Source organism: Lottia gigantea, assembly GCF_000327385.1.
Source record: "Lottia gigantea unplaced genomic scaffold LOTGIsca_43, whole genome shotgun sequence".
Taxonomy (NCBI): Eukaryota; Metazoa; Mollusca; class Gastropoda; family Lottiidae; genus Lottia; species Lottia gigantea.
In genome coordinates, this window is record NW_008709504.1 from 1,743,395 (window position 1) to 1,759,155 (window position 15,761).

Below are 15,761 nucleotides of genomic sequence, written 5' to 3' on the forward strand. Positions count from 1 at the left end.
TTAGCAATAAATCACGCTACGTATCATATTTTGTCAGTCACTATTTTTTTTTTAAATCGTGGTTGTTTGAAGGAATTGCCACTAGTTATAATGAATTGATATTAGAGATAAATACTAAGAGAAGTTAATTATACCACCCTGTATCCATACAACGTGTTTTTCTAGACTTATTTATAGATCAAACATTGTACACGAAAATAGGTGACGCATTCTGCCGCCGTTGCAGAGTTGGTTGCTCATGAAATATGGGTCAAAGTGAAGGATTAATAAAGAAAATCGAAATAATGCAATTTTAATTATTTTGTAGAATATCTGAGGAAACATCTAAGGCATAAATTTTGTTTTTTCGTTTTTATAACTTTGACGAAATTCGGTGTTGAATCCTTATATCCACGAAAATAGGTTACACCACTGTATCTTCTAGGATCAACCAGAAATGGGCCGACATGTTACGGAACCTCGACACCGCAAGATACCAGATTGATCCGAAGATACCAAACCAAACCAAACCGAACCATCCATCTGTAGCCATCTGCAAAGTGGCAACCAGACTACGGACCAACAACGTACTACGAGACCATCAGTTCAACGCCATTAAATGAAATGTCGCTGCGGCCACGTTGCCACAAGGTCACATGTCCTCATTCAATGCACTGAGCTGAAACCTGCTCGTAAGCCACTAACAGAGCACCTGGAAACCAACGGCATACCACTCACCATACAGAATGTTTTGGCTCCACCCACGGACCACTGGTTTATTGTTCCATCCGAACGACTAGACGCTTTTTCCATGTCAGCCCCTCTTACCTGCATCACTGACAGGGGAGACCGGGTTGAAAAATCCGAAGGTATTATCTCGACCTATGCCGGGATTGAACCCTGGACCTTAGCGAGCAAGCGTCTAACTCATTGAGCCACCGCGGCTCCCCAAACCTGTCTTGAACAGATAGGCTAAGTTTTTATACTCAAAGTTTCTTAACACTTTTTAATTATATCCAATCAATTTAACAAGTTTCATTGCAGAAACATCAGAAAACATCTTTCCCCCTTTTGTTGAAAGCTTTTCCCCCTTTTATTTTTTTTTTACTGTATCAATATTTTAGACTACAACTCGAATTTTCTCTGGACAACCGAGTAAGACAGATGTATATTGAATAACGAGAATTTATGTAATGCAAATAGAGGTTTAACAAATAATTTATTTATAGAACATTGTTACCGGTATTTGACAAATTCTAACTGGTTTTAAATTTAAATTTAAATATGGAGACGGATAGCCATCTTCAATATTATCCGCCTATAACGTTTTTCCTAGAAATCGTTAAATATTCCCGGAAAAACCATTTCTTGGAAGAGCTGATCTAATCTAGGAACCGATTCACATTACATCATGCAAACAATGACAAGCAGTTTTATACTGTAGCAATAATGTAGTCCATACAACATTTTCTTGAAAAGTTAATGTATATATATCCTAGATCACGGTAGACTTGATTCTCAACATTCTTATAAAATATTAAGATTCAACTATATAGAAATTTCAGAAGAAAATTGATTCTTATAGACCTATTTTGAGCAATGTTTTCAGTAGGCTAATGGCGGATAGAGCTAGCGAATCCTTACATCCCTTAACTTTCATCGTGTTTTATCATAAATACTTTGAGACCTAGGGCTTACAAACCGTAGTACTCGGAATTAGGCTATTGGTGAGGACTGGGGACGTCACACTGTCAAAAGTATCAGTAGCCGTTTCGGACTATATGATTTAATATGATGGGTGTGGTACAGTCAGACGAGTTGAATGCATATAATTATAGTAGTCAATAACTAAGCGAAACTCATATCACATATATAGAGAGTGGAGAGAAACATGTTACTTCTAAATTCTATCTTTAGAGACAAAAATAAATCTCAAATGGAGGCGCATTAACCTTATAAATTTCAGTCTACGGATTTTATAATAGACAAACTATTATCAGAGTTTACATTTAGACAGGAGAAATGCCTATATGGGTGTAAGATTTAGATTAGATAAAAACTGGATATCTGTATAATGTAAGGTATTTGATTTGTTCTCACATCTATCTACATTTTAATTGGACAATCACAGCCCTAGAGTCCAAAAAGTATAACGTAAAACTCCATTTAATTTGTGAGGTAATCCCACTTGAAGAAGTAAAGTAAACCCGGATCTAGCTTCAAAAGGTATTCTACACGTGCTAAACCGGATATTACTTTGAATAATGATGCTTCGAGATAAAAAAAAAATGTAATACATTAATGTTAATTTTATTGAATTAGGTCATTACTTCCTGGTATAGATACGCACCTATAACTATTACATTCTAATATTAACAGATATAATGATCTGGATATGTAACAGTTTTTAAAAGTGGAACACCAATGAAACTCCAGGTCGAGGTTCGATATATTTTATAAATAATCTAAACAAATAACTCTGAAAATACATCAATAATTGTTATAAATACAAATAATGAAAGCAAAATAAATATATCATTTGATATATATACAACACAAATAAATAATGTAAATACAAATCTGCCATTTATAATGCATATTATTTAGAAATATAATTGAAGAAATACATAAACAATCTTACCCTATGATATAGGAGTTATTTTAAACTTGTACAAAATTAGGTGTAGATTAAATAACCATGTAACCTAAGATTACTAAAAGAAAACAAAGATGGCTGTCGTAACTAATGAAAACAACTTTAAACTTTATGAAAATAAATTATTACAAAGTTACATTGCTAAAGGAGGATTGCATTGATTAAAATAGATTTGTCCAGTCTGTAAAGTAAAGTAAAATAAAAGAAGAAAACTTACCAACAAAGATTACAGACACCCAATATTAAGTGAAATGACAGAAGTGAAGAAAGAAAGAGAGAGAAAGTCTTATAGGAGAGTGGTTAGAATTTAAACTGTGTAAAAATAAAGAAAAGTGCTCACACTGCTGGTAAACAACTTAAAGCTACCGTGGATAAACTAGGGAAGAAAAAAAAACCCTAAAACTATACTTAAGAAATAAAGAACGGAATTTTTTTTTTATGTCTTAGATATTCTAGAAAATAATTAAAATTGGTTGTTTCGATTTTCTATATGAATCCCTCACTTTGACCCATATTCATGAGTAACCAACTCGACAGCAAAATGCGTCACCTATTTTCGTGTACAATGTTTGATCTATAATGTTTGATCTATAAATAAGTTGTATGGATACCTAGTGGTATAATTAACTTCTCTTAGTATTTATCTTTAATATCAATTCATTATAACTAATGACAATTCCTTCAAAGATCAATGATTTTAAAAAAAAGAAAATTTTTGACTGATAAAATAAGATAAGTAAAACGTAAAGGGATTTATTGCTAAAAGTCATTGAAACAACGTAAGAATATGGCCCAAATTGTGTATCATAGAATTTTTCTGATGACACGGACTCCGCTGGTTTATCACGTGACTTCATTCGTTGGACTACATTCTGGCAGACGACACCTGGAATTCAGATTACCGCTAGGGATTATAAGGAAATTTGGCCGATAAAAAACTGTGATATTTGGTAATAACTGAAATCTGCCATTTTGTATTTGTCAAAGTATACGTTAATACAATTTACCTTGCTTAAAACTACTGGATTCATTCTACTGACAAAGTTCTTTACCTTCACCACAAGATCAGGTCGACGGTTGTCACCGATTGCGAAGACGTTAGCAGCAGTTCCGAAAAGTCCATGGAGTAGAAAACACCGTGATCAATAATTTAAGAAAAACGGTTATTTTCAGAACCCCCTAAATCTAAGAAAGAGAAAGCTTTTCAAACAAAACATACAATGCAGCGATGATGGCAAGAATAAACCAAACACACTTACTTGATTTCATGTATCGTACATGTAATTTTCTAGTCTAGACATCGGTAAAATACAGAAAACGTGATCAAAACCAACTTTACAGCCAAAATTCATCTCTAAAATGCCATTGCCAAAACGTCACTCAACTGTGGCATTATGATGTCATAAAAGCCGATACAGTAACCCCCGGGTATACTTTCTTGTGTCAATCACTATCAATCAATAAATCGAGAATAGCGGAGGAAAAGTGATTCGGAATTCCATTTTCCATTCGAAACAGGTTCAAACGCACACTGACGTGAAAATGGACTTAAATGCAAATCAGTTATTTTCTGGCTTCCCTTTTAATTGAAACATTAAATGCTTCTAACTATCGACCACACTTTAGTTATTGGTATAATAAATTTTTCAAAACAAAGTAGAGCGGGGTATATGAATTTTTATTGAGAGGTCGAGAGGTGAGAGGTTGTGTTTACGGAGCTCTGAAGTCTAATCAACCGTGGCGGTGATTTCTCTTTGTTTATAGAAGTTTTACACGCGCCATTTTCAAACTATGTTTTAATTGTGTTGGATACTAATGAACATTTTAGACTGATTTTAATATAGTGATTTTATTGGATTCCTTATGAACATTTAGGTTTTATCAAAAGACTATACACAATTGTTTTTATTTATATTCGCCAATAATGGATAATATTGTGAACCCAATGGATAGTAGCATGTCAGAAAACTTCGTAACGGAGGTAATGGCTGTCGGAAATATGTTCTCTACATCGACCCAAATTCAAGGAACAACGAAATCAAATGGCAGAAAAAGACTCCATAGTTGGAAAAGACCCGCAGAAAATAGTGCAGAGGTATTGGAATGTGAAGAACCTACATGTAAGAAATCGAAAGGTGAGCCAAAAGATAACTTTAATGATAGATTCGATGAAATGTTGAAAATGATGTCTTGCTTAGGTGAGCAGATTAATACTCAAATAGCCAGTCATATGGACAATCTAGAAAAGAAGATAGAAGAAAAGGTAACAAACATACTAGATAAGAGACTTAATATAGAAATGGAAAATTTGGACCAAAGAATTAAAGCTAATATAGAAGAAAAAATGCATGAAGAAATAGGCAAAATTCGATACGACATAGACAATAAATTTAAGATAATTAGTGAGCAGGAATCAGATCTCTCAAACCCAACACACAATAATAGACAGTTAAAAGTAATCGTGAAAAACTTTGACGAAAGTGCTCAAGAAACACAACCAGGGTATTTACTGAAAAGTGTTCAGGACCTTGTTACAGACGGACTTAAATTAGACATTAAGGTGAACAATGTCGAACGAATTCAACCGAAACTAAATATAAACAATCATGTGACTTCATCAAAAACAAGGCCAAGGTTAGAGGTAGTAACTCTTGATAACTCCGATCAAAAACATAAACGGTTAAGTAAAAAGAGATCACTGAAACATTTACCCAAGTATAGTCGTGTTTACATCGAAAGTATGAAATCACCAGAGGAACTGAAAGAAGAGCACAATTTAAGAACAGTTATTAAGCATCTTGGAACCGATAAAAAGTTTGTTTTTAAGAATGGTAGAATTTTTAATGAAACTGCATGAAGGTGTTTTTGTTTGGGGACCTGGAACAGTCGAGGATTTCCAACAAATAAAAGCACATATGACAACTTCCGGAGAAATGTGATTAATTACACAGATTGTGACATTCTAGGACTTTGTGAAACATTTTTAGTAGGAGATAACATTTTAGATGTAAGCGGCTACAAATGGTACGGCCATAACCGCAAAACAGTAAACAAAAAAGCAAAAAGGGGTAGTGGAGGGGTTGGTTTCCTTGTTAAAAAAGAACTCATAGGTAGTATCTTAAAAGTGAATATTTTAGATAGTAGTTTTGAAGACATCTTGTGGATACACGTGACAGGAATTAACTCAAACTTATCATTGTGTCTCGCTATATGCTACCTTCCACCAGATGGTACAACACGGCGCACAGATCCGAATACCTTCTTTGAAACTTTGTTAGATCAGATTTACAGCTTTCAAAATATTGGAGATATTCAACTATTTGGTGATTTTAACTCAAGATGTGGTGACATTTCTGACACAATTGATGGAGTTGACTATTTAGTCCCGCGTGATACCATTGATGACACAAACAACAAATTTGGTGAGCTTTTTATAGATTTTTTAACTGTGTCTAGTTTTGGAATTCTAAATGGACGGGTGGGAACACAAAACTTTACCTGTATCTCCACGCTCGGTAAATCTGTTGTTGATTATGTGTGTGTACCCTGCGAAAACATAGATACCATCAAATCCTTTACCGTCCTTAGCATGTCTGAGCTAAAAAGTACTATTGGGTGTTACCCAGATTCTACTCCAGACCATTCTATTTTAATCTGGGAAACAGAAACAGGTAGTGACGTGACAAGTGTACAGCCACAAAACAAATCAGAAACTGTAAGCAAGTTTGACTTAACAACAATTCCTAATGACTTTTTAACAAATTCTGAAATTTTGGAAGTAGTTAAAGAAACAATAACTTCTATAGAACGTAAAATGAATTTAGAAGGTGATATACAAAGTGCATATAATGACTTTCTTACACTAGTAGCATGTGAAATGAAAGCTCGGATTCACAGTAAAAAAGTCCCAAAAGTACGACGAACATTGCAAAAATCGAAGTACAAACCCTACTGGAATGAAGCTCTCCAAAAGCAATGGGATAATGTGCAACAATGCGAGAAAAAGTGGCTAAGAGAGAACTCACATTGTGCCAAACGAGAACTAAAAGCTACCTATGTTCAGAATAGGAAACGTTTTGACATGGATTTGCGGAAAAGTAAACGCCTGTATCAAGTTGAAAAAAAGCGTTCCATTGAATCCAGCTTCGCCAATGATAAAAACGAATTTTGGAAAAAGCTAGGAAAAATCGGCATCGCAAACGACCGAGTCATAGGCCTACCAAACTCTGTAAAAAATGCTGACGGTGTTATTATACAGGACAGGGCACAGGTACTAGATGTTTGGAGACGTGAATTCGAAGCACTATATTCGAACAATACAGACCCAAACCCAGAGCCCTCAGATGGCGAATCTACGGATAGCATCCCCGAATTGAATAATCCAATCACAACAGATGAAGTTTCACGGGCTGTGAAAGACCTGAAAAATAAACCCTCGTTTTAAAAAACGAATCTGTTGTGAAACTAATTCACAAAATCTGTGACTCATGCTTTGCGCTGGAAACCGTTCCAGCTGAGTGGACTAAAAGCCTAATACACCCGATATTCAAACCCGGAAGCGATGATAAACTTGTTCCGTCTAATTATAAAGGTATTTCCCTTATTTCCGTACCAAGTAAAATATACTGTCATATCTTGAATAGCAGAGTAAATAAATGGCTTGGTCAGAATAACTCTCTGTCTGACTTTCAAAACGGTTTTCGAAAAAATCGGAGTTGTTCAGACCATATATTTTCGCTATATAACATTATAAATGATAGGAAAACCACTCGAAAGTCTACCTTTATATGCTATGTTGACTTCAAAAAATGTTTTGACTCTATAAAACGACCCCTTCTTTGGAGAAAATTAGAAAAAATAGGGTTGTGTGGTAAAATTTTAACTGCTATTAAATCACTTTATCATAATACTGTAAGTGCTATTCAAGTAAACGATGATCAATCTGATTGGTTTCCAGTAAATGTTGGCGTAAAACAAGGATGTCTATTATCTCCAACACTGTTTTCTATATTTATCAACGACCTTTTAGAAGACAATTTGAAATGTGGCATTAATATCGAAGACAATCTGCAGATTTCGGTCCTGGCATATGCTGACGACGTAGCCTTACTAGCCCCAGATGAAGCCAGCCTGGACAAAATGTTAAGCGTACTCGATTCCTGGTGCCAAAAATGGAAATTGCCAATTAACCCTTGCAAATCTAAAATAGTACATTATAGAACCCCCTCAGTTCCCCTATCACTACATGAGTTTAGCTGTGGTGGTTTAAATATTAGTTATGTTGATTCTTACAGATATTTAGGTCTATGGATTGATGAGCACCTTAATATGAAGAAAGCAACTTCAGAACTTGCTAAGTCCGCTAGTCGAGCTTTGGGCACATTATGCACAAAATATAAGTTATACGGAGGAATGTCTTACAAACTTTTTACAAATTTATATAATAACCTTGTTGAGTCCGTTCTTTTTTATTGTGTAGGGATATGGGGTTATAAAGCTTTTTCATGTATTAATACTGTTCAAAACAAAGCAATGAAGTTTTTTCTAGGTGTGAGCAAAGGTACCCCAAATATTGCATGTAGAGGAGACATGGGCTGGATTTCGTGTGCCGCCAAGCAAAAAACAGAATGTATTAGACTACTTTGCAAGCTGTATCGAAATGACCCACAAAGACACATCTTTTCTCTACTTAGGTATATGTCGACTAAAAAAAATAAATTTTCATGGTATAATTCTGTTTTAAATATTGTAAATGTTTTAGAATTAAGAGAAACTGTTTTTAACCTATCGATGTCCATCAAAAAATTGTAAATATAACGAAATGTAAATTAATTAAGGTAGATTCAGATGAATGGATTAAAGAATTATTTAATGATAAATGCAATCCTAATGGCAATAAACTTCGAAGCTATCGCCAGTATAAATCAAACCGTATGTTAGAATCCTATGTTTCAAATGAAAGTATCTCCAGGGCAACCAGAAGGTTAATATGTCAATTGAGAAGTGGTTGTCTCCCTTTGGCGATCGAAACTGGTCGTTACGCTAAACCGAAAATACCGCTTGAAGATCGAACATGCAAATGTTGTAATGAAGATGTCATTGAGGATGAATTTCATTCAGTTATAGTTTGCCCAGTTTATAATGATTTTAGAATTGCACTGTTTGATAAGTGTTTAAGTATTAACCCCGATTTTAACCGACTTCCTTTGTTAAATAAATTTTATTTTATAATGACATGTATTCAAAACGAAAAGACCTGTTAGCAGCATAATTTTTTTTTTAGATGTTTTTGTTATCTATTTTTATGAGTGATATGTCTTTTAATAACTTATACCCTTTTAATCTAATATTTGTTTTATTCTGTGTTACATGATTAGTGTTTTTGTTCATTTGTTACATGTAATGTTTTATACTGTCGAATTTTACTTTTATTTTCACTGTTATCACCTGTATATTAGGTCCCAGAAAACTGAACAATTCTAGTTAACAATTACATTTTAGTTTTTATCTGCTTTTGTTAAAATTGTTATAATTGCACCGTGTCTCGTAAGCCTCCTTTGGCTGGAAATCTCAATGTTTTAAATTATTCTGTATATATTTATATTTTAATGATTTGTGACACACATTTAATAAACTAACTATTATTATTATTATTATTAACATCTACTTTAAGCTTTAACAAAAAATGATAGATAAGCATACTACAATGATCAACATGTAAAATACCAATTAACAGTTAATTGAAAGACAATAGCTTGCTAGATACAAACTGTAAAACAATGGTTCTATGTGGACCTGGAGAGCAGGAAGAAAACTGAAAGTTTTTATTATGTGAGAATGGTTTTACTTGCCCTCATCAAATACATCTAAGGTGCAGCAACTTAGCAATGCAGATCAATATCTCCATACAAGCTGAATAGATTATTGAGGAGATAGGTCGTGTTCTAAGTAGCAGTAGAGTGAAATCAAGTGTGACGATATTTGGATTGTATTTATCATCAGAACATTTTGTCTTCAACCAAACGTTTTTTACAATATTTGTAAAGGATTTATTCGGTATGGGAACTGATTTGTGAACCTGGAGGATGATCATAGGACAATACTTTCATAAAATAGCAGGTAAAAATTTAAATCTCATAAAATATCACTCGGAAATCTGACACTGACTGTGATGTTAATAGTAAATGTAATGCTACTGCTAAGTGGTGATGTGGAATCTAACCCGGGCCCAAATACAAGACAAGGACAATTGACAAATAGTGGCCAAATTGTGTATCCAAAACGGAATGAGTTGACAGATTTAGTGTCCTGTATCCAATCCCTGAAACAAGAAATTTGCGAGATAAGAGCAGAAGTTAGGGATCTTAATATAAAAGAAGAAGTTTCCAAACTATAACAAGATGTTACTACATTAACTGAAGAAAATAGTGAAATTCGCGAAACCTTAGAATTTATTCAAAACAAAGATAGACAAAAGAATTTAATATTTTACGGATTGAAAGAAACAACAACCGAGAGATCTTCAGATCGTGAAGTTAATACGAGAGGTGAGTAGTGATTCAATGTTGCAAGACAGAATTTATCGAATCGGAAAGAAAAACGGTAATCACACTAGACCTATTTTAGTTGTTTTCAATAGGCTTAAGGACAGAGATAATATATTACATGAAGCGAAGCGAAAGTTCAGAGGGTCATCTGAGTTAAAAGTCTCAGAAGATTTCACAAAATCTGTTAAAAACAAACGTAAAGAACTTACACCACACCTGATCAAGGCAATCAAAGAAAATAAGAAAGCCACTCTAAAATTTGATAGACTTATAATAGAAAGTAAATCTTATATCATTGACAAAACAACAAAGGAGTTAAAACTTTGTAACAATGACAAATAGCAATCCAGAGAACATCAACCCCCTAATAACAATAAAAATATTCCTAACATTAAAGACAAATCTGAACACAGTATCAAAATTATCTCATGGAACTGCCAAAGTTTGGGCAGACATTTTGAAAATCTGGGAACTGAACTATCTATATACGATATCGTGGGTATTAGTGAGACATGGTTGTATAAAGCCCCAACTTAGTTATTCTTAAGTGACCACGAACAATTGGTATCATGCCGCAAGAAATCCCAACATGGAGGAAATAGTGTATTTATCAAACGAAGTCTTATACAAGGTACACGGCGAGTCTTGAATTTGACCGAGGATGCTGTGATACTTCTACTAGACAAGTCTTTTTTTTGGTTTTCCAAAAGACTTGTGTCGTATTTTCACTTATATTTCGCCCGAAGGTTCGAACTACTACAAAACCCAAAACTCCTCAACTCTTGATCAATTAGAAGATATTCTTGTACGGATCAAATGTGACTTCCCTAATGCAGACACCCTCTTGGCAGGAGATCTTAATTCCAGAACTGGATCCAACAAAGACTTCATTGTAAATGACAGTCTCGATCATATATCTTCGGAAAACATCTATCCTACTGACACATTTGATCTACCACACATCAATGCTGATTTCAGAGTCAACAACTTCGGTCGACAACTAATAACTCTCTGCAAAAAATTCAGTATGCACATAGTGAATGGACGATTCCCTGGCGATCTAAATGGGTGTTTTACTGGACACGCCAACAACGGATCAAGTACCGTGGACTATTTTGTGGCATCGTCTGAACTATTCCCTTTCATTATCGATTTTTGTGTATTGACTATAGACGACTCAGATCACTTCCCGTGTGTTATCAAAATTGAAAACCCATTAAACGAGGCACCAACTGGAGAAATGGTTGAGTTAACTCAGCGATTCAAAATAAAATGGAATGATGAACATAAAGATACTTTCCTCCGTTCATTGGAAAATGAATTAACAGATATCTCTTTCCTTGGGGACGACGTTAATCTGCTATGCAACAAGGTGATAAGTGCAGTCCAAAATTCAACTGCAAAAATGACCCTTTCAACCCGTAGAAAACTACCTCAACCATCATGGTAGTCATTTGAGTCTGAAGAAGCTAAAATTAAAAAGCATAAACTTCTAAACCAATATAGGCGATGTAGGGGTAGCGAGGAACTTATAAAGCAGCCAAAAATCAATTCTAGGGTATATGTGATGATGCTAAAAATAAATATTCTGACAATTTAAAATCCAATCTTTCCTCACAGTTAAATTCCCCTGCTTCATTTTGGGACAGCGTGAAATACTTGCTACGTGTCAATTGTAAGAATGTTGGAATTCATCCAGATGAATGGCATCAGTACTGTAGGAATCTACGGACTTCAAGCGAAGAGAATGTGTCCGATACTGCCAACGATTTCCTATGTGAACACGATGAGCAGTGTAGACTTTGCATTTCGAATGAGCCTGAAAGACTAAATTTACCAATTACAGAACAAGAAATCGTAAGGTGTATATCACAAATGAAAGATAGCTTGCGTTGCAAGGTAACATACGCCCACTGGCAGCTGTCAGAAATAATAAAACAGTCTATAGTGACTAAAGTACGAATTTTCTCTTGAAGAAATTATTTATGCTGAATAATTCCACAAAATTTTTTAAAATCAATATCAATAACTCAAATACAACAAACAATTAAATCACACAGCTCTAATCAAGGGCAAAAAACAACTTTTGACGCATGTTTACAAAGTCAAGGGCAATAACTCAAAAAATGTTCATAAAAAATATCTCTTGTTAGAACTTGTCTGAGATCTTATCAAGTTTCATCAGAATCGGTTGAAAACTGTGATCAATGATCACAACAAGTTTCATCAGAATCGGTTGAAAACTGTAGCTTCAATCCTACTCACAAACTATTTCCACGCATTTTAACAAAGTCAGGGGCAATAACTCAAATAGAGAAAAACGTCAAGTCAGACACGATATTTCGGTGAAAAATCATCATGAAAATCAATAGGGATCATCTTCATAATGACATTGACATACAAAATAAAAATCAAAAGAATCTGTAAAGAATTGTAGCCCGTAGAGTGAGCACGAGTTGCACAATATAGCTAATAGAGTAAAACGTAAAGTCAGACACGATATTTCGGTGAAAAATTATCCGATCATCACGAAAATCAATAGGGATCATCTTCATAATGACATTGACACACAAAATAAAAATCAAAAGAATCTGTAAAAAATTGTAGCCTGTAGAGTGAGCACGAGTTGCACAATATAGCTAATAGAGTAAAACGTCAAGTCAGACACGATATTTCGGTGAAAAATTATCCGATCATCACGAAAATCAATAGGGATCATCTTCATAATGACATTGACACACAAAATAAAAATCAAAAGAATCTGTAAAAAATTGTAGCCTGTAGAGTGAGCACGAGTTGCACAATATAGCTAATAGAGAAAAACGTCAAGTCAGACACGATATTTCGGTGAAAAATTATCCGATCATCATGAAAATCAATAGGGATCATCTTCATAATGACATTGCCACACAAAATAAAAATCAAAAGAATCTGTAAAAAATTGTAGCCTGTAGAGTGAGCACGAGTTGCACAATATAGCTAATAAAGGAAAACGTCAAGTCAGACACGATATTTCGGTGAAAAATTATCCGATCATCACGAAAATCAATAGGGATCATCTTCATAACAACATTGACATACAAAATAAAAATCAAAAGAATCCATAAAGAACTGTAGCCTGTAGAGTGAGCACGAGCCAAAGGTGAACGGACGGACGGACGGACCGACGGGGTGATTACAATATACGCCCATCTTAAGTGTGGGCGTATAAAAATGGTCATATGATAACTCATTACTAGACACTGTATCCCAATATAAGTACTTAGGATTAATATTTTCACCAAAATTGATATGGACTTCGTCCAAAGAAACCTTAGCATCACAATGTGAAAATACATATACTTTGCCCAAACGCTTCGACTACAAATACTCTCCCCTTGATTGATTAACAATATATTTGAATTATATTATTTATAATTGTAACTATTTAAATTGTATATATTAGTATTTTATTGTATTGAATTGTATATATTATCATTAAATGAATTGAATTGTATAAAATTAAAATGAATGTAAATTGTTCTATGGGCATGAGCACTGTACAATTATAATATTTGAATGTTTATAAACTTACCTTTACAGTGTGCCTTAAAAACATGTAAATAAAGATTATTATTATAGCCGCTATCCATTCTTATAATCACAATTCGCTCGTGACATTTACGGCAGGACTGGTATATGTCATTGGGAGACATTACTGTCAGTATTAGAGATTAGGCTGATTGAAGTTACTATTCAATATAAGGCACTGGCACAGGGTTAAAGTTATGTTTACAATAATTGTGATGCTAATATGCAATGAACTAAATCAAAGATGATCATAACGGTTATCCTATAAATCTTCTTGGACCTAATAAAGAAATTCATAATACTTATAATCTACATTTACGGAAATAACATTATTAGAACAATTGTCTGTGGAATCATAAAAACTCTGACTGCTTCAAATTTTCTGGAATAATGAAGAAAAGCGGTTAATGGCTGCAGGTATAGAAAATAAATTGTTTCATACTATTATATATTATAAAGCACAAAGACAGTTAATAAAATGAGAATATTTAATTCTGTTAGATCACTCAACATCATCGGTGGGGTCAAGTCGACCACGAACAACTATATTCTGAAGAAATTTACTTTTCGAATAAGCTATGACTAATTTTTTGTAAAAAATAGTGGGAAATTTGTTTTGTAACTCTGTGTAGTATCTTTTGATAATTCGGGATGCTTGGCAAGAATGGAGGAACAAATGGGATTATTTGAGAATCAAAATGTATATTTAGTGAAATAGGTTTTAGTTGATTCATCCAAAAGCTCTCCCTGTATAGTCTTGAACTTTTAGGGTTGGTGTCTTCTTCTGCGATGACATTTTCAATGGGTGCCACCTTCATATCTGCGAGGGAATGGTTGAGAGAGTTGAAATGGTTCCCAATAGGTTTATCCAGATGATGGGAAATGTCAAAACGATGGCCGTTAATTCTTTCTCTCAAAGAGTTTTTAGTTTTGCCTACGTATGGTAAATGACATTTGTCGCATGAAATTAGGTAAATGATATTTGTGCTGGTACAAGAAAGCTCACCGTTAATAGGGAATTGTTTACCGTTATGCTTATTAGAGAAAGAATTGGTTGTTAAAATATGCTCGCAGGTTCTAGATCTTGTAGATCTGCACGGCCGTGATCCGAAAGATTGATTAGAGTTTACCGGAACGAGGATTGTTCCGATTCTCTACTGAAAGAGGTTTTGCTTTAATGCTGCGGAGATATCGTGGTTTCGCGCTCCCATTCAGCCATGAATATATTGGCATAACGTGGGGCAAATCTCTTACCCATTGCTGTTCCTGAAGTGTGAAGATAAACCTTACCGTTGAAATAAAACTCATTCCGTTTTAAACAAATTTCGAGTAATTTAAGAATTTCAGAATCGGGCCGTTTTGGGCCATGAGTTCTCTCAAAGCATTTTTTTTTTTTACAGCGTTCAAACTGGTTTCGTTGTTAATATTGGTATACATGCTACTAACGTCCATTGATATGTAGAAGGCATTTTCCGGGATTTCTAAACTCTTCATTTTTTTCAACAAAATCGGATGTGTCTTTTAGATATGATGGATGTTGGCACGCTAAAGGTAACAAAAAATGGTCAATGTATTCTGAGACTCGATAAGATTCGCTGGAGCAGTCTGAAATTATTAGTCGACCCTTAGGTATAATTTTCTGTAAAAACCATTCTGTTTCCAGGTTCTTTTGGATCTTCGGGAGTGTATAAATATGCCGTTGACGTGCCGTAGAACTAGCCGAAAGATAGTCGCATTGTTTATCGCAAATTTCTAAAATATCGGTATGTATTAAGGCATCTGGTGGGGTCCATTCAGATTTTTTCACAAATTTTTTTCTACCGAGGGTTTTCCCTTAAAAATAGGCCAGTTTTATTAATCTAGTCATTCGAATTTGCAAGTGGCATCTCAAATTTGGTCAATGGATGTATAAATTTAAGGCCTTTGTCCAATAGACTTTCTATAGATAGTGATCTTAAGCTCAGATTCACTACTGTTTTATCCAGGTTCGGTCCACCCCCCCCCCCCCC

At 34.4% G+C, this 15,761-nt stretch overlaps 1 protein-coding gene across 1 annotated transcript; it reads left to right on the plus strand.

Annotated features, from left to right (window-relative positions):
* Positions 1-4,559: 4,559 nt before the first annotated feature.
* Positions 4,560-7,079, plus strand: LOTGIDRAFT_164129 (hypothetical protein; the record flags this gene model as incomplete). Its single annotated transcript, XM_009060614.1, has 2 exons — positions 4,560-5,466; positions 5,587-7,079. 2 exons carry the CDS (start codon positions 4,560-4,562, stop codon positions 7,077-7,079), a joined length of 2,400 nt encoding a protein of 799 aa, XP_009058862.1.
* Positions 7,080-15,761: the final 8,682 nt, after the last annotated feature.